General features: G+C 43.7%; 3 protein-coding genes across 4 annotated transcripts; 2 read left to right on the forward strand and 1 right to left on the reverse strand.

Annotated features, from left to right (window-relative positions):
• The first annotated feature begins 163 nt into the window (after window positions 1-163).
• Window positions 164-2,198, forward strand: LOC108094046 (membrane-bound transcription factor site-2 protease). Its single transcript, XM_017194479.2, has 3 exons — window positions 164-402; window positions 459-902; window positions 970-2,198. The coding sequence occupies exons 1-3, from the start codon at window positions 328-330 to the stop codon at window positions 1,981-1,983; spliced, it is 1,533 nt and encodes a 510-aa protein (XP_017049968.1). The 5' UTR covers window positions 164-327; the 3' UTR covers window positions 1,984-2,198.
• LOC108094047 (LYR motif-containing protein 2) lies at window positions 2,118-2,741 on the reverse strand. The gene is made up of 2 exons (XM_017194481.2): window positions 2,605-2,741; window positions 2,118-2,451 (listed from the first exon to the last, which is right to left on the reverse strand). The coding sequence occupies exons 1-2, from the start codon at window positions 2,641-2,643 to the stop codon at window positions 2,218-2,220; spliced, it is 273 nt and encodes a 90-aa protein (XP_017049970.1). The 5' UTR covers window positions 2,644-2,741; the 3' UTR covers window positions 2,118-2,217.
• A 716-nt stretch (window positions 2,742-3,457) lies between these two features.
• On the forward strand, window positions 3,458-18,050 carry LOC108094005 (sine oculis-binding protein homolog). 2 transcript variants are annotated; one of them, XM_017194432.2, is made up of 5 exons: window positions 3,458-3,535; window positions 3,591-3,656; window positions 6,173-6,316; window positions 14,655-15,168; window positions 16,068-18,050. In XM_017194432.2, exons 3-5 carry the CDS (start codon window positions 6,209-6,211, stop codon window positions 18,023-18,025), a joined length of 2,580 nt encoding a protein of 859 aa, XP_017049921.2. In that variant the 5' UTR covers window positions 3,458-3,535; window positions 3,591-3,656; window positions 6,173-6,208; the 3' UTR covers window positions 18,026-18,050. The 2 variants fall into 2 exon arrangements, with proteins under 2 accessions (XP_017049921.2, XP_017049920.2); XM_017194431.2 differs by lacking the exons at window positions 3,458-3,535; window positions 3,591-3,656 and adding an exon at window positions 4,485-4,879.
• Window positions 18,051-20,033: the final 1,983 nt, after the last annotated feature.

Consider the following 20,033-nt stretch of genomic DNA (forward strand, 5'->3'; position numbering starts at 1 on the left):
TTTTTATATAGCTTTACTTCGTATTGATACGTAGCCTTCATTATTTGCTTTTTAAAATTGAGCGCGCAAATAAAGCTAGCAATCGTGACTTATCGATATATTAGGCAAGGGGCGATTGAACTACATCGATTACGATTTCCATTTAGTATTTTTTATATTTGTACGCAGAATAATTTGCAAAAGATTTCCAGACGTGATTAACCGGAGATTTTCCGGCCGGGGCTCAAAAGTTGGGCCAGATTTTGGAGTCGGAGCCGGAGGAGAACAATTCCTGAAGGATTCTCGACCGCTTCATCGTTTCGATGAACTCTTAAAACCGCACAAATCATGGATCCCCTGGTGTTCTTCATAGTGCTAGCTTTGCTCTATGGCGTTCTTTACTTCTTTGACCGGTTCTTCAAGGTGGGCTTTACCATATTACCCTTCCTATACCCTAATACTCCTGAATTGTCCCACAGAGCTGCATGCACTACCCGTATGATGCCTTTCTTAAAAACACCGGGCTGAGTGTGAACTTCATGAGCCTCCACTGGCATACGAGCGCCTTCAACAGGACTCTTCTGAGGTGGGGATCCGCCGGGAACAGCTGCACCCGCCGTGTTATGGTCACCAGCTTCAATGTGGGTGTCCTGGTCACCTTCTCGCTGCTCCCGATTGGCCTTATCCTGCTCATCGCCACCATCTTCAGTGGCGGCGAGCAAGAAACCTCCACGTCGGGAGTTGGATCATCGCCAGTGGCAGTGCCCGTCCAGCTAGAAATTCTACTGCCGGGTGTCAACCTACCGCTGGAGGAGATCGGCTACTACATTACCACACTGGTGCTCTGTCTGGTGGTCCACGAGATGGGACATGCCCTAGCCGCCGTGCTGGAGGATGTGCCCGTCACCGGGTTCGGGATTAAGGTGAGAAAATGGTTTGAAAAGAGATCACTTTATTTTAAAATGAATAATGCAATTTTTAACCTTTCAGTTTATTTACTGCCTGCCTTTGGCGTACACGGAGCTTTCCCATGACCATTTAAACGGCCTGCGTTGGTTCCGCAAGCTGCGTGTCCTGTGCGCCGGCATCTGGCACAACTTCGTGTTTGCCGGCGTGTGCTACCTCCTAATCTCAACGGTAGGCATCACCATGTCACCGCTATACGCTTACAACCAGCACGTCGTTGTTACCGAACTGACCAGGAAATCTCCGCTGCGGGGAGAACGAGGTCTGCAGGTGGACAACCTGGTGACTCAAGTGAACGGCTGTCCAGTAAACAGTGAGGAGAGCTGGGTGACCTGTCTGCAGAACTCACTGAAACTCAAACCGGGCTACTGTGTCAGCGCGGACTTTGTGCAGCTAAACGACGAGAGCAGTGCCATCTCACACCACAGTATTGATGGTCAACTGCAGTGCTGCGATGAACTGAATCCGAACGTGAGTTGCTTCGAGGTGGTGGAGGATGCCAACGGAGATGTACCTGTGGAGCTGCCCCAACACGTGTGCCTCAATGTGCGCCGAACCTTGGAGGAGGTAACCGAGCACTGTTCGTCGGGAGTTTGCAACGAGGGCTTCTGCCTGCGTCCGTTGATCCGGAACATTACTGCCATTATGACGTTCAAACGCCAGAACTCGCGCGGAGAAAAGCTGCCACCGGTGATCTATGTGGGTCATCCATGGGATGTCACGCGAACGGTGGAGGTGTCGGCCTTTGTTCCGAGGTATTCCTTCTTGAAGGCCGCCTGGCCGGATGCCTGGCTTTTGCTGCTGAAGTACAATGTGGTGTTTAGCATCGGATTGGCCTTGATCAATGCAATTCCCTGCTTCGGCTTTGATGGCGCCCACATCACGAGCACTGTTATACACAGCTTTTTGGTGGGCCGAGTGGATCAGCATGCCAAGCGGGATCTCATTTCGGTGATAATCACCAGCGTGGGCTCTCTGCTCTTCGGACTGGCGCTGTTAAAGGTGGCCTGGCTAAGCTTTCTGCGACCTCTTCTTTAGGAACTGATGCTGAAAGATGGAATCTGGGAGTCCAACTCCCTCCAAAGACGCTAGACTGCTATTTCACCTCCATAAAGAACACAAAAAAAAAAAAAAAAACACAGCGAATTGTTGCACCTCAAAGATTCGATAGCTTTTGTCATAGTCCTTAGTCTTAACTCGTATTTATTTTCTTACGGTTGTCGAGCTCAAAAATAAAATCAAATTAAGCTAAATTTGGTATTCAAAATGTTCCTATTTGCCCTCACTCACTCCACTCAATTGGAGGCTGGTTTTTAGTTCTGTTAGGCTCCTTCTACCATGTTGAAGAAGCATCTTAATGGCTACCTCGTCGTTCTGGTGGCGATTCGTTTCAAAGTCGTGCCGCGCCCAGGATCGCAACTCAAGCTGACTGTTTTTGTCGGGCACCTGGCGAATGGTGCGGAAGATGTCCCGATAGAGCTTCAGGACCTCCTGGCGTAGCATAAACTGCGGGAGAGCAAATTTAAAATTGTTTTACATTTCTCTAGTTTTTATAATTTTTTTAATTAATTAAATTCGCACTATTGTTTTATTTACAGAACTCGAATGCGAACAATTGAATTTTTAAAACCAAAATTTTTTGAGTACCTCCTTACTTACCTGCTTTAAACTGAGAGCTGCTTTTGGTACCTTGGACATTTCTAGTGGCTTTTTATTTTATTTGTTAAATAATTTACTAAGTTATTAAGGAATTCTAAATTTAATTATCAGTTGGTAATCAATTTTACAAAACAAAACAAGAACAGCTGGTCGCCAGCTGATAAAGTATAGTGGTGTGCGATTATTCTAGAGACTACGTGAACCGATAGTTTGATAAGAGGAAAACACGTTACTTTTCAAAACGGACTTTTCTTATATTTACACAATAAACCGACTGAATGTGTAGTCCTGTGGTAAATTATTCTGAAATATTTAATAAAACGATTATGGGGTTCAAATATTTTGTTAATAAGTAATAAAATTTAAAACAAGAAATGACGAGAAGCACATTTGATTTCTTTAGGCTCATTCGTTTTAAGATACACCATTAAGTGTTTTATCCTTTGAGACTAAGCATTGCTGTACTAAAAGACACTGTGTTCGGGGGTAGGAAACCCATCTTCAGCCAAAAGTCAACGGCAATTAATGTTCAAATTGCAATTTTCATCAACTGTCACTAATGAGTCAGTTGCAGAAATAAAATAAATTATTGTAATGTCTTCACAACAAACTTATGTTTTTGCGCACTGATGCGGCGTGGGAACCAGGTATGTGACATCCAACACTAAATTTATCTGGCTCGTGTTCAATTTAAATTAAATTCTCGGCACTAAATGCCACATTTATCTATATGAGTACATTGCTTATCCGCCGCATGGGCCAATGCTTGATTGGCACGCCAGCTGCTCGTCCTCTGTTTCTTCTCTGATTATGATGTTCTACTCAGGCGATTCAATTGTTTCCTCGGTCATTTCGGTTATGTGTTCTACGACAATAGTCGCGAAGGGACTGGCACTATCTTCTGATAGCTGGTACTTGGCGTCGGCTTGTGGTAAGTTCTCCCCCAAGCACCGGGCTTATTGATAGAATTGCCAACTGTTTTCCAGAGTCAGTGCCATGGACACGTCCAGTTACCAATAACTCTTCTGGCTGCAGTTGGGCCCTAAAAAAATGTGAGTCAACCAGGTTAAATTGTAGTTCGTTTGATCAACAAAAAAAAATTTTGATGATTACATCTTTAAAGCTAGCAATATATGTTTAAAGTTTACAATTTAAATGTTTTTAATATTTCAAAACTGTAGTACGCATTTTGATGCGAAATATTATAAAACTGATGATCGATTTCGATAATATTTATCCTCGGCGAGCTATATTCGACCTTTCTGGCTGTCAAAATGCATTTTCTCCTCGCATTACTTAAGTTGCCCCCCATTAATTTCCCATAGCATTTTCTGTGATCTCTGCCCAAGTGCGTTTGTCTCCGCCGGCACAAGTATTTTGTGCAAATTAAAACAAAAATTGGACACAACATAAATATCCGAGGCAGAACAAAACGAAGGCAGGTGAAGCGGTGCGATTTATTTTTAACTGCCCATTGCTCCTACATATAGGAAATTATGCAAAAGATTCTCGCGCTGCAGCCGAGTGCAATTTCGTTTTCGTTTTCATCGGCCAGAGATGCCAGCGTCTGCGCTTCTCTCTTGATTCATTGCACTGGGAGAAATAATGTTCACGTTTAAAAATGAGCTTCTTAACTGTTATTAAAAACCTAATTAATTTTTTTAACACATAGCAGTTAAGAAAGAGGTTAGATACCTCGTTATTTTTAAATAATTAAATATTTTGTGTTTGTTTTTCAAGTGGTTATAGAAAAAGGTTTAAAAATGATTATTTTCAAGGTAAGGAGTTTATTAAATAGCTTTTGTGATGTAGGTATATAAATCTATAGGTAATTAAAGGTACATTTCTCCCCGTGTGAATGATGTTGTGGGCGCACGGGGGGTGGGCTCTACGTCATCAAAATCAGACCCACAGCTGCGCCACAACGATGACGAAGAAACGAAGGCAACAACAGCGAGGCAGCGACTCAGCAGAGAAGCGGCAGAAGCAAGTAAAATCCACATGCCAGCGGACTGGCTGCCTCAAATGTTCATGAAACGCGGACGCGTGTGGACGTATTTTGCGCGGAGCCGCTTCGAGAAAAATATTGTGAATCCGAATCGGTTTATTCGGTTTAATCGGTTTATTCGAAACGAATTCACGGGCCGTGCATGTGTGAAAGTGAAAACGAAATAAAGAATGAAAATGAGCACGGTGCATGAGTTTCCTTGACGTTAGCTTCGGAAAATCCATCCCAAGAAAACTGAAAGAGCGTGCGAAAGCAGAAAGGCCAATTGTGAGTGAGAGCTGAAAAACACACACGCCAAAAATATAATGTTGAAAATATCTGGCTATTTTTGGAATATATATTGTTTTTTTCCCACACGTTGCATTGGAAAATTTGTACCTCAAGTGAAGCAACACACAAAAAACCTCGAGAAATGTTAATGCTTAAAAAATAAGAGATATACGCTTTAACTTTTTCTTGCATTTCGAAAATTTTTCAAAAGCAAAACAAAACCATCAAGAATACAAAAAAAAAAAAAACTGAAACAAAAAGAAACCAAGGCGAAAGGAAAGCCAAAGTGAATTGTTTTTAATGGGCAATCAGAAATTATGAAGATCGGGTAGATATATCGGGTAGAACGAGGAACGAACGCATTAAAGTTGAACGATGGCGATGCTGAAATGTTCTTGGAGGGACTTGATGAAGGATTGGTTTAAGATCTATAGCTATGACTGATATATAATACACAGAAATGTAGTACACTTCCGGAAATACACATTTCTCAACTTTGGATACACAAAATATTCCCTTCGGATTCCGATTACTTCCCTTTCGCTGCACAGAAAACAAAATTGACTTGAGAATTAGAAATTAACCTTTTTTTTATGATAAGTGGGATGTTCCTGATTTCAGTAACAATTGAAAGGGTTAAAAATCCTATTTTTTTCAAAATTTTTTAAATAATTTTTTAATAGTTCTTTAGTAATGTTTTCACTTCTGAACAACATTATATGTCGTGTATTTTTTTTCTGTGCGACGAACGATTTGTCTTCTTCTGTCCGATTTCCTCCAAAACAGCAACAATTAAAGGCCGCATTATGCATATATCCCCTGTGCCGATGTGCTTTTGTGTTTTGTATTTCGTATTTGAGTTCGAATTTGTAGTCTTGTGTCATGCGATAGGTGGTAACGTTTCGTTTCGTACGGGGTATTGAATTACAAGACACCAAAGTGCGCGCCAAGCGAACACGCTCGCTCACAGATACTCACTCACACAGCGAGGTGTATAAATAAAAATATATCGCAGTCCGCCGCATGCGTATCCGATGGATGCGAATCGGCCAGCAAAGCGGAGGGCCCAACAAGAACCAAACCGAGTATATTCAGTAAAAGAAACTAAACAGTAAACTGCTGTAATTAATTGTTTTGGGGCCGAACAGTATCCAGTGATTGATGTAGCCACCTTTCATTTGTTTACAGTGGCAAGATCAATGACTCGACGCCCTATAAATACCGCCCCCAAACTACCCGTAAAAAGTATCTTTTGGCTGCGCTTTGACCTGTGGCTCTCTTGTGTTCCAGTTCCGACCCAAAACGTGTGCCCCACACCCAATTGAAATGTCCGCCAAGACGTCGCCATCGTCCACTTCTCGGGACGCCAACGTGGGATCCTCGAGTGCGATTCCCGTGCAGATCAAAAAGGAGCTGCCCAGCGATGAGATAAAGGTGAGTCTGGTGAATGAACACTTTGAGATACTTTCTTGCCTGATAATTAATAGCCCCTGTCTGCGCATTATTCGGCCACGTATTCAATAACAAGGATGCCGACAAAGTATGAAAGCCGAAGTGTGTGTTGGATTTAAAAATAAAGAACACTTTTCTCTCGCTTGGCAGAAGATTTTACTTGTTTTGCTGCGAATTGCATATACGCTGAATTATTATTATTTGTTTTTGTGTTTAGATGGGGGAAAGGTGAATAACACCCACTCGCCATTTGCCACTTATACTTTGCGGTATAAGTAGATTTAAAGAGGATTATTTGACAACTAAGTTCTATACTTTCTTTAAATTACTTACGAAATCTACTTTAAGCTCCAAAACATTATTTATCTAATTTATAAATGAAAATGGGAAAGATGAATTACAAATCGAAGCAGCCATGGAATACCTGTGCATCCCAATTATTTCAGCCTTGTTGTCAGTGACTATTGCCTTACCAAGTTACTTGTTTAACGAACCCTGAAATATTTGAGGAACTGCATGTTGCACATAATTAGTGTCCATTTACAACCGAACGGAGCCAGCGAAACGAGCAATTCCAACTAAGCACTGAAATCAAAGAACCGGACTCCAAATGCCTCTGCCAGAGAACCGAAAAACGTTTCGGCTTTCAGTTTGCAGTTGGGCTATTTGGAAATGTTTATGCAACAGCAATGATAATCCAACACCCCCGCAGAACTGTTTCGCTTTCGCATAAAATTCCCTGCAACTTTGTTTTCAATTCTCCTCTGACCGGGTCCGGAATTTGTAAGAGGAGTTGATGGCCGCAGCTGGGGAGATTCCGGTTGCGATTGGGATTACGCTATTACGCGATTACGGGGCGTAAGTCGAGCGGGAGAGTTGGCGGTAATATTATATTGATAAATTTTTGTAATCATTTTAACGAGTGAGCTGGTCCGATTCCGCCCCTCCCCCCTCTTCCTCTCAGCTGCTCCATCCCCTTGTCCATGTTTGCCTTATCCGCCAAATGAGCAAAATTAATTTAATGCCACAGACAGGGACGGAGAGTCCCAGAGCAACATTTTTGCAGCACGTGTAACCCGATCGGCGAATTGAAATTATACCCGTTGACTTGCAGTCGGTCGCAATGATACTTATTGTCGGGCATAAAGAGGGAAAACAACAACAACAACAACAGTAACAACAACAAGAGAAACAAAAACAAAAGCAGCAACAGCAGCAGCAGCAAAACCAAAATTATTATAATGAATGAGCTGGTCGGGGGCTTGGGAACTGAGTATCCGCTGGAGACTGAGGTTGCCGACTGGTTTTCTAGGCAAACGTGGGATTTATATAGATATCTATATAGTTATCTGGGTTTGTTATCTGATTTTTGTAATGAAACGGCAAGATTGAAACTTGAATTGGACCCTGACATAAAAGTATATTTAATGTTTGGTTTAGAAACAGTTTTAAATTTTTGATTTTGAAAGAACATTTTTACAATTTTCGTTTATTATCACAAAGTTGTAAAATATACTAATCCATCCCTTTTAGTAAAAAACAAAAAGCTTTTGTCTGAAATTTCCTTTCACTCAGGCTCTCAATGTCACCCAAACTCCTTTGGGTATGCAACACTTTGCTGACTAAAAATATCAATTAAAATTATTGTAATTCATACCTTCGTTTTTTGCTCACCTCACCCAGTTTCGGTTTCGTTTTCCTGGCCATAATTACAAGCTGCATTTGCTGCAAAGACAGCAGCCAGGACGAATTTTTATATTTAATGGCCCAAAGGCAAACCGAAAGCACACAGCGTAATTAAACAACAACAATAAATTGGGCGGGGAAAAGGGATGCGGAGCAAGGGGAGGAACTCGAACGCGCTCCATGGGTGCAACTTGATAGGACTGTGGTAAGGCGATATCCTTCAAGGTTTCCGCTTTGCTACCGATGTCAGGCCGAAGCTGAGCTGGCCTCATATATCTGCAAAAAGGGATATCCTTGAGGCACACACTAGGCATTATCCTGGGAAGAAAGCGGAGTGGCAAAGTGTGGAGGGCGGCCATCAATAACTGAAATTAATAACTCTTCGTGGGCGGAGTGTAGGGAGAACTGGTAAACAGAGTCCTGCGTAAAGAGGTGCTTTACATAAATTGAAAATGGATATAATTTGGGGGGAAAAACAGTTTAATTGATTTATTATTAAAGCTGGAACTAGATTATTTTAATAAGGGATTCCATTTTCAAATAATAATAATTTTACAATTGCTGTTTAAGTTTTTATTCATTTTATTTATATTTTGAAAAAATACAAATTATTTTTTTCCGCGTTTTTTACTACTTCTTTATGAGATTTCTTTCACTCGCAATCACTGTTCCCAACAATTCTCAGCTTAATGCTGCAATTAGGCACTTCTTGAAGTTCCGATTAAATGCACTGGCAAGTCGGCTGCACATCTTGGCATCTGCTAGTCACCGCTGAAGTCACATAATACCCACCGCCTACACATCGCCCCCGAGTTAAGTGATGGCAGACTCCAAGCAGCGTTCTATGCACACAACCCGGGGTTCCGTCGGTGGGGATTGGGTTACACTCGCAAAACCGGGTGTATATGTATATGTATATGAAATCGGGGAGACTGCGAGGGGCCAGATGACACAATGACAGGCAGCCACTCAGGAGCAGAGGAGGTTTGTGCCAGCGGTGGCAACTGGGCTCAAATGTCGCCGCAGCAGCAGAACTTTAATAACAGCGCCGCAGATTGAGTTACAAACAAAATAGAATATGATAAATTCTACACAAAACACCAGGAACCAGAGCTCAAAGGTGCGGCAGGTGGGGTTTCCAGAGCACCAGGCCAGCACAGGGGTGTTGTGTACAGTGTAGTGTAGTGCAGAGGTAACGTGAGGCACCTGCCAGCTCCGTCCAACATCCAACATGCAACATGCCCCCGCTCTCCCCCGCAAGCAGCAGCTCAAATTAAAATAGCGTTAAATTAATTCGAGCCACTGCTGATGGCCCAGCATTACGAAAGCGAACCCGAGTGGCCAAGAGGCAATGTGGATGGCTGGGTGGATCGATGGGTGGGAGGTTGGGTGGTTGAATGGGCTATTGGATGGGTGGCCCAAGGCCCCTTGACACCAGGTGCCAGGTGGGTGGTTCAACCTGCAGCGGGCGAGGATATCGATGCTCACATTTAGAAACACCATTGAATTAGTTCACAAAAAGATATATTTTCTCACCTTGGGAGAAACTAAAAATGCATAATATCATAGTACATCATTAAGTTTCGATTTAGATCTTGTAATCAGTACATCACATTGCTTAGTAAAACGCTGACCTGACCTACCACAACTTTTGATACACATTAAAGGTAACCCTTATGTGCTTCATCCCACAAAACCCCTTTTTGAGTGCTTCGAGTTCATATATATCTCTGTCTGAGCCGTGAGCCACCCATATCTGGTGTACATTAAAATGAAATAGAATATTTCACTGGCGGAGGGGAGGGAACTGGAAACTGGCAGAGCAAAAGCAACAAACGGCAAACGGCAAAGGCCAAGTATGTCATGTAAGAATTCAAAAGAAGGACGCGCGTCATTCAATCCTGAGCTATCGATATTCGATTACAGCAAACTGAAAACCGACTGACTTTGTGCTCGACTCGCGAACAGTCGTACAAATAGCCACATATATATGATATATATACATATATATGTCTGAGAAAACTAGCGTAATTCTAGAATTTGTTGCCATTGGGTGTTGTTTCCACTGCCCGACCGTACATATTATATGTACATATATAGGTACTTTTATTTTTTTCGGGGTGGTGTTCGAGGGGCCTGGGATTGGGTTCGCTCCGGACACCAGTTCTCCGCTGCAGCTCGGCTTTGGTTCGCCTTAGTCTCAGTTCAGCTTACTGGGTTCAGGGTGAGTTATTATAAGCGTATTGGGTTCCCAGTTGGGCAGCTCCTCCAGTCGCCCAGCCCCTCAGTCTGGCTTTCACTGCCCAGTATTGCCGTCTTCGTGTACTTTACATTATTCTATTAGGTTTCCTCGGCGGTAACCCTAGACGTGTATTAATGCGAGCCACTCGCATATCAGGCGGCTCCGCTGCAGCGGGATAAGCTCCCCTGGCTTGGATATCTTCGGATGGGCTCGGAAGTAGGTCAGGGAAACGAAATCAATTTGGATCGATAGTTGGGAAGACTTCTGAGAAGCTGCCGCCAAATATCCTTGGAAATGGTTATCAGATATATCGAAAAGTTCGCTTTACTTGCCTGTTAAGTTGTCATAACTTTTTGTTTCAGAGTTAAAACCTGTTGAGAATTATAGAGTCAATAAGTTATATTTACCTAAGTATTGCTGAAAAAAGCCTTACGTTTCAAAAAACACTTGTAAAAACTAACGGCCCTCCATCCTTTTAAAATTTCTCAGTTTCCAAACCAACCATTATTTCTCCCAGTGCAATCAGTAGCAGACAAAGAACGAACTTTGCTGTCCGCTCGAAGTTCCCAGTTACCGCTTCTCACCCGTCAAGTTGGTTCATTACGATTCATAATAAAACGAAAATTTGATATGTTTTTGTAAGTTGAGATTTTGCAAAATGAAAGAAAACACATCAGACTTCAACAGTCAGAAACAGAACGAGTATTGCAAATGTATCCACTGGATTCTTGGGCAATAATTACGAAAAAAGCGAAATGAAAAGCCAGCCAAGAATCCCAACAGATCTGATTGCTCTGCGGAGCGGGGGAAAGGGAAATTCGAATTGGAAATGTAAAGGTAGACGAGTGTGTTTGTATTATTCTTAACACACAAACTTTTGTACATACATACCACTGGGCGGGCGGAGCGAATCAGATCCCAACTCCATCAACAACAACAGACGGCATACAATTTCAGTTTTTAATTAATTGATTTTTATTCGCATTTCGGTGTAGAATTTCAGGCATGGGCGCGAGTTTTAATGTCGCTGGCGAAACTGGCACTGAAAAAAATTGTCATATTTATACCCTTGCAGAGGGTTATTAAATTTCAGTTAGGAGTTTCCAATGCAGTAAAGCAGACACCTCAGACCTGATAAAGTAAATATCTACTTGGTCTCAGTTTTAAAAGAAAAATTACTTTAAAATTTGTAGAGCTCAATTAAATTGATTAAAAATATATACTTATAAATATTATATGTTTTGGGTAACCTTTTTCTTCCGTGTATGTCCCCACTTTGCCCCCTCTTCTGGCATCCCCCTCGAACCCGTTGAGCCACTGTCAGGCAGCAGAAAGCTGAAAAACTGAACGAACGCACAAATCAGAAATTAAAAACCGAACATAAATTAACAGACAAATGATACTAAAAACCGAGATGCCGAAAGAGACGGCGCATGGGATAATGAGAGAGACGGAGGGAGTCGCATGCGATATATCTCCTTTCCGCCGGTTACGATTACTGCAAGATGCTGAACTTGAGCCGAGCGTGCGTCGACGTAACCCCCTTTCCCTCTATACCCCACTCCCTCCACCCATATACCCCTCTATCCTCTGTTTCCCCAACCAACCTGGACGAGGTCGCACCTGAGGCGTGTAATTGATACGCTCAAGCAGCCGGACCCCAGAGATTTTATCGTGCGAATTGTTAATACTCTTTTCGCAGACAGACGGCGAAAACCTGAATGCGATTGTCACCGATACGCGGTCTCAGAAAATATAGCCAAGCGAGCGTGTGAGTGCTGTTCATGAAGTGCAAAGAAGATAGGTGCCTGGGTGCGAAAGAGAGGGCGATACCCAGTGCGAGAGAGAGAGGGCTGATTGGGGCCGAGAGAGACGGCGAGTTATTAGACGACTTGCATTTGTCAGCAAGTTGGCAGCAACGCTTAATTTGAGCAGTATCGGATGACGCCGGGGATATCCAGTTTGTCTGGAGCTTGTGATAGATGCAGCGAAGGCGATGATTCATCTGGCCAGCATTGGCCAATTGTGGCTTTGGCTAGCGGAGCAATTTCCCCGGAATCTCAGCATTGGACACCAATTGCGGCCACATGGCGTATGAGCAATTTGTGACATTCCATGGAAAACTAAAGAAAATTAATGTAAATCCAGCTATTTGATATTTTAACCTTTCAAATATAGAGAACTTTGTTTAGAGCAAAGTCAACAATTATGTAAAATTTAGTGAAAAACTCAAGTGTAAGATCTCTGTGTTGGTTTTTTTGTAACCCCCTTTAACTCCGCCTCTGCCTAAAGACTTTGAGCTGCAAAAACCACGTTGAATTTGAGAATTTCAATGTAACCCGATCCCCAGTTTGTGCAGCTCCCACAGCCTTGTGTGAATTTTTTGTGTGCATCACAGGCAGGCACCGAATGATACACATGCATATCTCCCTTGGGATTGGAAGTGAGACACAAGAATGCAAGGCCAAAAAACAAGCAACTTCAAAAGCCGCAAATGTTTTCCGCATCTTGGACTTCAGAGTGAGCCCGAATTTTGGGCTTAAATTTAAGGCAAAGGGGCGTGAGACACATGCAAAGCAACCGAGTTTGTCGGGGGGTATTGTATATCAGTGTTGGGGATGCAGGGAGATCCAAAGGAAGTATGCAAATGCCACCCACTGGTGCCTCCCGAAAAAGCCAACTTGTCCGGCCCTTTGGCCGTAATGAAGCTCTCTGTTACCTGTTTGTGCAGTGATATGTCTGTGGAAAATCAGGTGTGTGTTGGGGTAGGGGGCCTGATGCGTGGGTTTTCCCCCAGAGTTATCGATTACGCTGCAACTTTGCCGGCCTCGGGGGAAGGCCATGATATGGCTCGATAGGAACTCGCATAATTGGACATCGGGATCAGAGGTCATCGGGTAAGGCAATCTATAATTAGTGAAAGTGGCGTTTAGTTGGGGAAAGGGGTTATGGATACACTACCTCTTAAACAAGTAAAGTCTTCGTTTTCGTCGGTTTTAAAAACCGAATCTGAGTACAATATTACACCTGCCTGGCTAAGCATTCAACGAAGTTTCAGCTGCTAGTTGAATATATTAAGTAGGGGAGACCGGGGGGTCATGAGACACGGGGGGTCGTGAGACGCGCTTACAGCCCTGAACTAAAAAGCGCGACATCTACCAGCTGGCTTCGAAACTTCTTGCTTGTTTCCAATCTTCATATCCACATCACAAATATTCCGCTCATGCCGATTCTTTATGTCTTCCCAAATCGCAACTCCAATTTTGTGATCGAAAGTTTTGTAGACCGTTCGTGTTTGCTGTCTTTTCGCTTTGTTTTACAAGCTATTTGCGAGAGTGCATACATCCGAAACATTCCTTGGTGAGTAGCCTTTTGACACACGGAACAAATTTTGCATAAACATTTAATGCGTCCGTAAAGCAGAAGCCATATTTAAAATATAGCTATTGGGGGGTCGTGAGACAACGTTCTCGGGGGGTTATGAGACATTCTATTACCGCGTCATCTAGGACCATAAAATTGTATTTAATAGCCTGATATAGTGTTTCTGTACACAACCAAAACGTTTAATGATAATTTTGATAATTTTGATGGATTCAGTGTTTTTGATGATCGTTTTTTCTTTCTTTAGTCATCATGGTGCGTCATAAGTATAGTCAGACTGCCAAATCTGCGATTGATGTCAATGTTTTTGTGGCTGCTATAAATCTGATTTTTATGTGCCGTTCTATTATCTCCTCGAAATCTTTCCAATTTGAATAAATTGTAGACCACAAAATATGCCTTATTAAAGAATAAAATAAACAATTTTGATAAAAAAAAAAAACCATTTTCATTCTTATAAATTTGTGTCTCACAACCCCCCGAACATTGCGAAAATCCATAAAAAACAACTTTTGAGCAGGCAGGCAAAACTTGAAGGTCGAACTAAAATTTCAACTAATTATACTCTTGTCTGAGTGAAATTACACTGAACTATGATTTAAAAATTTGTACGGGCAGAAAAATGGCTTTTCTATTATATTTTTTGTCAAAAAACAAAACCCGTCTCAAAACCCCCCGGTCTCCCCTACTTGAAGAAATATACAGAAGAAAATACTTAAGCGAACTTGACCAAAATTATTTAAATTATTACTTACCCTACAGACTTTTAGAAATATTAAAAATCTTATGGTTTACTTTTAAATTTAATAATGAAAAAAATAAAGAAAGCACTTTTTTTAATTTTCGAGTACAGTTTATTAGACAAAGGTTTTGCAGTGTACATCGACTGATTCGATCTCCTTGAATATCGGATGACCCGAGGGTGCTGTAAATGGGAAACAGGGAACTTGTGTCAGCGACTTCTGGCTTCCAACCACTCTTCTATATGTTTGTGTCTTTTGCTTCCAGGAATTCGCGCACAACACCATGAACGAGCTGCTCGGCTGGTACGGATTCGAGGGTGTCGACGTGGATCGTCTGGATCTGACCGCCAAGACGTCCCGCCTGCTGCAAAGTGCCGCTGCTGCCGCGGTGGCAAGTCAGCAGCAACAGAACCACCACCACCAACAACTCCACCAGGATCAGAGTCTGGAGAGGAAGCGGGGCAGCTTGCTGCGCAGCAGTCGCAGCTCCTTGGCAGCAGCCTATCACAACAACAACAACAACAACAACGGCAGCAGCAACAAGAACAATGGGGAAGCTGGAGGAGCAATCGGAGTCAGAATCGGAGGAGGAGGAGGAGGAGGAGGAGGTGGAACTGGGAGTGGGAGTGGTGGTGGCCGAAAGGGCGGTCTGCTCAACTGCAGTAGCACCACCACCACGCCCTCGGATCACGACACTCGCAGCTCGCGGGAGGAGGACTCCAAGAGTCCGCACTCCGTCGGAAAACCAGCGGGAAACTCGCACACGGAGGAGAAAATAGGTGCGTATAACGTAGGGGATCTAAAAGCGGGGATTTTAGCCATTCTTTACACTGCTGGATTATGCAAAATATACACAATATATCTGCAATTTGGGAAAAATATTGTGGTAAAAAATTCAATTATTATATTAAATATGTACCTCGCATTGAAATCAAAAACCCAGTGCTGATTTTGAAAATGTACATTATAATTTACTTATTTAAAAGTTTATAAAACTGAGCATGAAAACAACAAGGAAAGAGAGTTTTTTGTTTTATTGAACTTAAATTTTACAATACATCACAGGTTTACAAAAACAAGTGCAATGCCCAAAAAAGCAAGGGAAATTCGAGCTGATTGCAGCCAAAAATGGACAGTGAGAGTCAAAATCAAAAATTTGTAACCAACCTTAAAACCTGCCTAACCAACCGCTGGCGTTGAGTGCTTTTTGTTTTTCGAAGGGAACCCGATAACTTCGCCTTCCCTGCTCCCCGATCCCCAATCAATGGCTCCAATCCTTCCATGCATTCGGAAGGACCACAGACAGGCTCGAAACTGTGCTAACTTTCCGGCAACTTCAGCCAGAGTTTGCCGATGTCTGCATTATCGAATAACAGATTCATTAAAACCCAAATATGGTTTACACAATTTTCGGCCAGCGAAGTGGGGCTAAGGCAGGAAGATCCTGGCTGTTTTAGGAACAGGATATCTTGGCTGATGCAGCAGCCTGCGCAAATCAAATGTTCAGTTTGCTTTTCGTACACATGAATTGGGGTTTTCTTTTGAAGATTAAAGTGAGGCTTGTTTAGTTCATTGATATTTTATATAACAAATTTTAGAACTATCTTATTTGATTACCAGTTTACCATCCTATACTAAACCTATAGTATATTAATTTTTATTTCATTTTTTTTTACAGACTTTAGCAACTGCTGCTGGTGCCATCGACCGATCGCGGAGAACGCGCCAGATTACCTGACCAGCTGCGACGGACCGCGGTACTGCTCGGAGTCGTGCTTCGCCCAGAGCCGGAGGGCCTCCTTCAAGAAGGCCAAGACCTGCGACTGGTGCAAGCACGTGCGGCACGCAGTGAGCTACGTGGACTTCCAGGACGGCGCCTCGCAGCTGCAGTTCTGCTCGGAGAAGTGCCTCAACCAGTACAAGATGCAGATCTTCTGTCACGAGACGCAGGCGCACCTGGACATGCACCCGCACCTGCGGGACCAGGCCCTGGATGCGGGCAGCGATGCCGGGCTTATTACGCCGGATCTGTGGCTGCGCAACTGCCGGAGTCGCTCGGCCTCGCCCGCCTCCACGCTCTCGGTGTCGCCGGGTCCGGCTGTTCCGGCTACCAGTCGCTGCTCGGACTCGCCGCCGCCGCTGCCGCCTCCTAGTCATCATCACCATCCCAGCAAACCCCTGATCTCAGTGGCGCCCGTCTCCAAGTTGCTGGCCCAGAAGAGTCCCGGTCCAGCCGGAGTGCCGCCTCCGCCGCCGCCGCCTGTCCAGCGGCACTTGAGTGGCAAGTTGGGTCGGCGGAAGCGGCGAGGTCTCTCCTCCTCGTCGGGATCGGAAACGGTGGCCAGTTTGCTGCAGAAGCAGCAGCAACATCAACAGCAACAGCAACAGCAACTGCAACAGCAGCAACATCAGCCCACTTTAACGGCTGACTTTGCGGGATCCAGTGTTCCACTGCCGCCCATCTCGCCCATGCCAAATATCCAGGAGCCACCGCAGCAGCAACAGCCGCAGCAGGCTCCTCCTCCGCCACAATCTCTGCCCAGAGGACCCACGGCAATCCCGGCCAGCTACTTCGCCACGCCCTCGAACGGTGTGCCCATGGGCCATCCCTTTGGGGGTCGTCCTCCGCCGCCACCGCATCACTTCATGCCACCGCCTCCGCATGGCATGATGCCCCGGGGATTCGGTCATCCCTTTGGGCCACCGCTGCCTCCGCAAATGCCCGAGCTGGGCGCCCTTTTGGGAGCTGTTCCTCCGGTCACGGTGATGGTGCCCTATCCGATCATCATACCCCTGCCGATACCCATACCCGTTCCCCTGCCAGTGGTGGATTTCTACAAAGCTCACCTGACGCCCGAGCAGAGGAAGCGTTTTGACGAGGAGCGAGCTGCGCCCAGCGGAGCTGAGAGCCAAGCGGAGCAGGAGCAGGAGCAACCGCAGCCGCTGGACTGCAGCAAGACTAGGAGTGAGCAGGAGGAGGAAAAGCCAGAGGTGGAGCCACCACAGGAGCAGCCAGAAGAGCTGGCAAACGAACAGGAAGCGGATGAAAAGGAATCCATACCAAAGACAAACCCAGAGAGGGAGAGCACTCCAGCCTCGCCGGCAATCTCGCAGGAGTCGTCGTCCTCGCCGCAGGAGACGCACTGCATCGTGCGGGACTCGGGACAGTCCGAGACGGAGGCGGACAGCCAGAAGCTGCCCAAGCTGAAGATCACGCGGCTGCAAACCAAACGGACGCTCATCCAAACCAAAGAGGCGGCGGCCGAGTGCAGTCGACCGCTGCGCAAGCGCAAGAGGATCATCGACTGCGATTTCCAGAAGATGGCCGTCAAGGAACCGGAAGTGACCGCCGATGGCCAGCAGAGCAGCGGCGTCATCAAGGAGCCCGATGAGGATGCAGAGTGCAATATGAGCAGCAGCCACAGCAACAGTGGCCATGCTAAAGCTAAAAAAGTAGACTTAGGCCTTAGGACTTACCCTTTAAAAGTAGTAGGATGTATTTATCTATGTACGTGTGAGTGTGTCAGTGTGTATGTGCAAGCGGAAGCGGAAATGAAGTCCATAAAGAGAGAGATAGAGAGAAAGAGAGCTAGTGGAAGGCACAAAGTGCATGCGGTAATCAGAATTAAATCTTAATAAACTAAAGCATAACTTATTAGAAGGCAAAGCATTTTATTTTTGGTTGGTAATCATCTTGATTTTTTTTATTTTTTATTTACATTCTGTTTGCTTAAAGTTATAAACTAAAGCTACAGGGGGGGGCAGCCATAGCTACTTAGGCTTTCGGCTGACTTAATGAAGGAAATTTTATTCATAGTTTGACTCTTAATATCTATGTTTTTATTTCAAGTTATATTCTTATCATCTTAAATATTATGTTTATCTTATAAAAGGTGTAATATGTTAGCTTTTTTAAGGAAAGCGAGAAGTATAAGGAGGTTGTTTGTTGTCGGATCGGTGAGAAGCAGGGTGAGGTTTGTAAGAGGGATTGGGGCTCTTTGGTTTTGAAAAGCTGTACATTCATTTAAAATATGTTCTATTGTCATTAAATTGTTGTCGCAAAATTGGCAGGGGTTAGTTACAGCATGCAAAAGTCTGTATTTATGAGTAAGCCGAGTGTGGCCCAGGCGTAGTCGGATGATTTTGGTCAGTTCTTTTTTTGGCAGTTTGCTTATGTCTGTTTTTTTTGTGTAGTCGCTTATGTTGAGGTTGTTTTTGTTTATAGTTTTGTACCAACTGGAAGAGTATTGTAGAAGGTTGAGATCGCTATTAGAGAAGACAGATTTTATGTATCTGCTAATATCTGACCGGTTAATATTTTGAGAAGTAATCAAAGGTGAGATTGTGGCATTTTTGGCGGTCTTATCTGCAAACTCATTGCCCATGATTCCAACGTGGCTCGGGACCCACAAGATTTTAATTTTTGGGTACAAATCATTTAGTAATCCGCGGATTTTCGAGGCGTAATATGATGAGTTGTCTACGTTCCGAATGGAATCGATTGCTGATAGAGAATCGGAGCAGATACATATTTTTCCTTTAATTTTACGTCCAATCTCAATGGCATCCAATATAGCAACTATTTCTGCTGAGTACACTGATGAATAGGGTGGAAGAATGGCCTGTTTTAATATTTTGCATTCAGTGGTTACTGCGTACGCAGTTGTTTCGTTGTTTAGTGATCCATCAGTGTATATGAAGGTGTAGTTGGTCAGTTCTGCTTTGGCCTCTAGAAATTCTTTTCTAAAGGTTGAGGAACTTATGCTGGATTTGTGGTGTTGGCTTAGGCGTGTGTCAATGGCATCCGCTCGAAGATGCCAAGGGGGTTTTTTTTTAGTTGGTGTTTTTACTATGTTGATTGGAAGATCTATGCTTATGCATAAGTCTAAAATATTTTGAAGTGCTGAGTTTCTAAATTTCCGGCTTTTCTTTTTCGTTATCTTTTCGACTATGGATCTAAGTGGAGTGTCTCTAGAGTGTATTATTGTATGTGAGAGCTTAGCTTGAAGGTGTTTTGTTCTTATATCTACCGGCGATATATTGGCTTCTATGTAGAGATTGTAAGTAGGTGTTGAACAAAAGGCGCCTAGGGCTGCACGGAGTGCGTTGTTCAGCACGGTTTGTATTGGTTTGATGGTTGATTTCGGTGCTAATCCGTATATTGGTAGGCCGTAGTCTATTTTGGACAAGCATAAGCTCCTCACGATTTGTACCAAGGTAAGTGGCTGGCAGTTATATTTCTCATTTGAAAGACATTTAATAATATTAGTCGACCTAGTGAGAGATTGTTGTAGTCTTTTTTACGTGGGGGCTAAACTTGTATTTTGAGTTGAATGATAGACCCAATATTGTAAGCTCCTGTACTGTCTCTATTGTGTTTAGTTGGCTGGAAACTTGGCAAATACAGCTTTGCTTTCTGCAAACGTGTATATGCTTGCATTTTGAAATGGAGAGAGATGCTCCTGATGTTTTACACCAATTGTTTATGTCCTCGAAAAGGTTATCCACATTAATTTGTACATTTTTCTGTTTTTTCAGATCAATAATTATATTATAATCATCGGCATATGCAGTGAAGTTAAGATTTTTATGCATGCTGATTGTATCTGATAAGCTATTAAAAGCGATGAGGAATAGGATTACT

The sequence above is a fragment of the Drosophila ficusphila genome, unplaced genomic scaffold (assembly GCF_018152265.1).
Source record: "Drosophila ficusphila isolate 14025-0441.05 unplaced genomic scaffold, ASM1815226v1 contig_414, whole genome shotgun sequence".
Lineage (NCBI taxonomy): Eukaryota > Metazoa > Arthropoda > Insecta > Diptera > Drosophilidae > Drosophila > Drosophila ficusphila.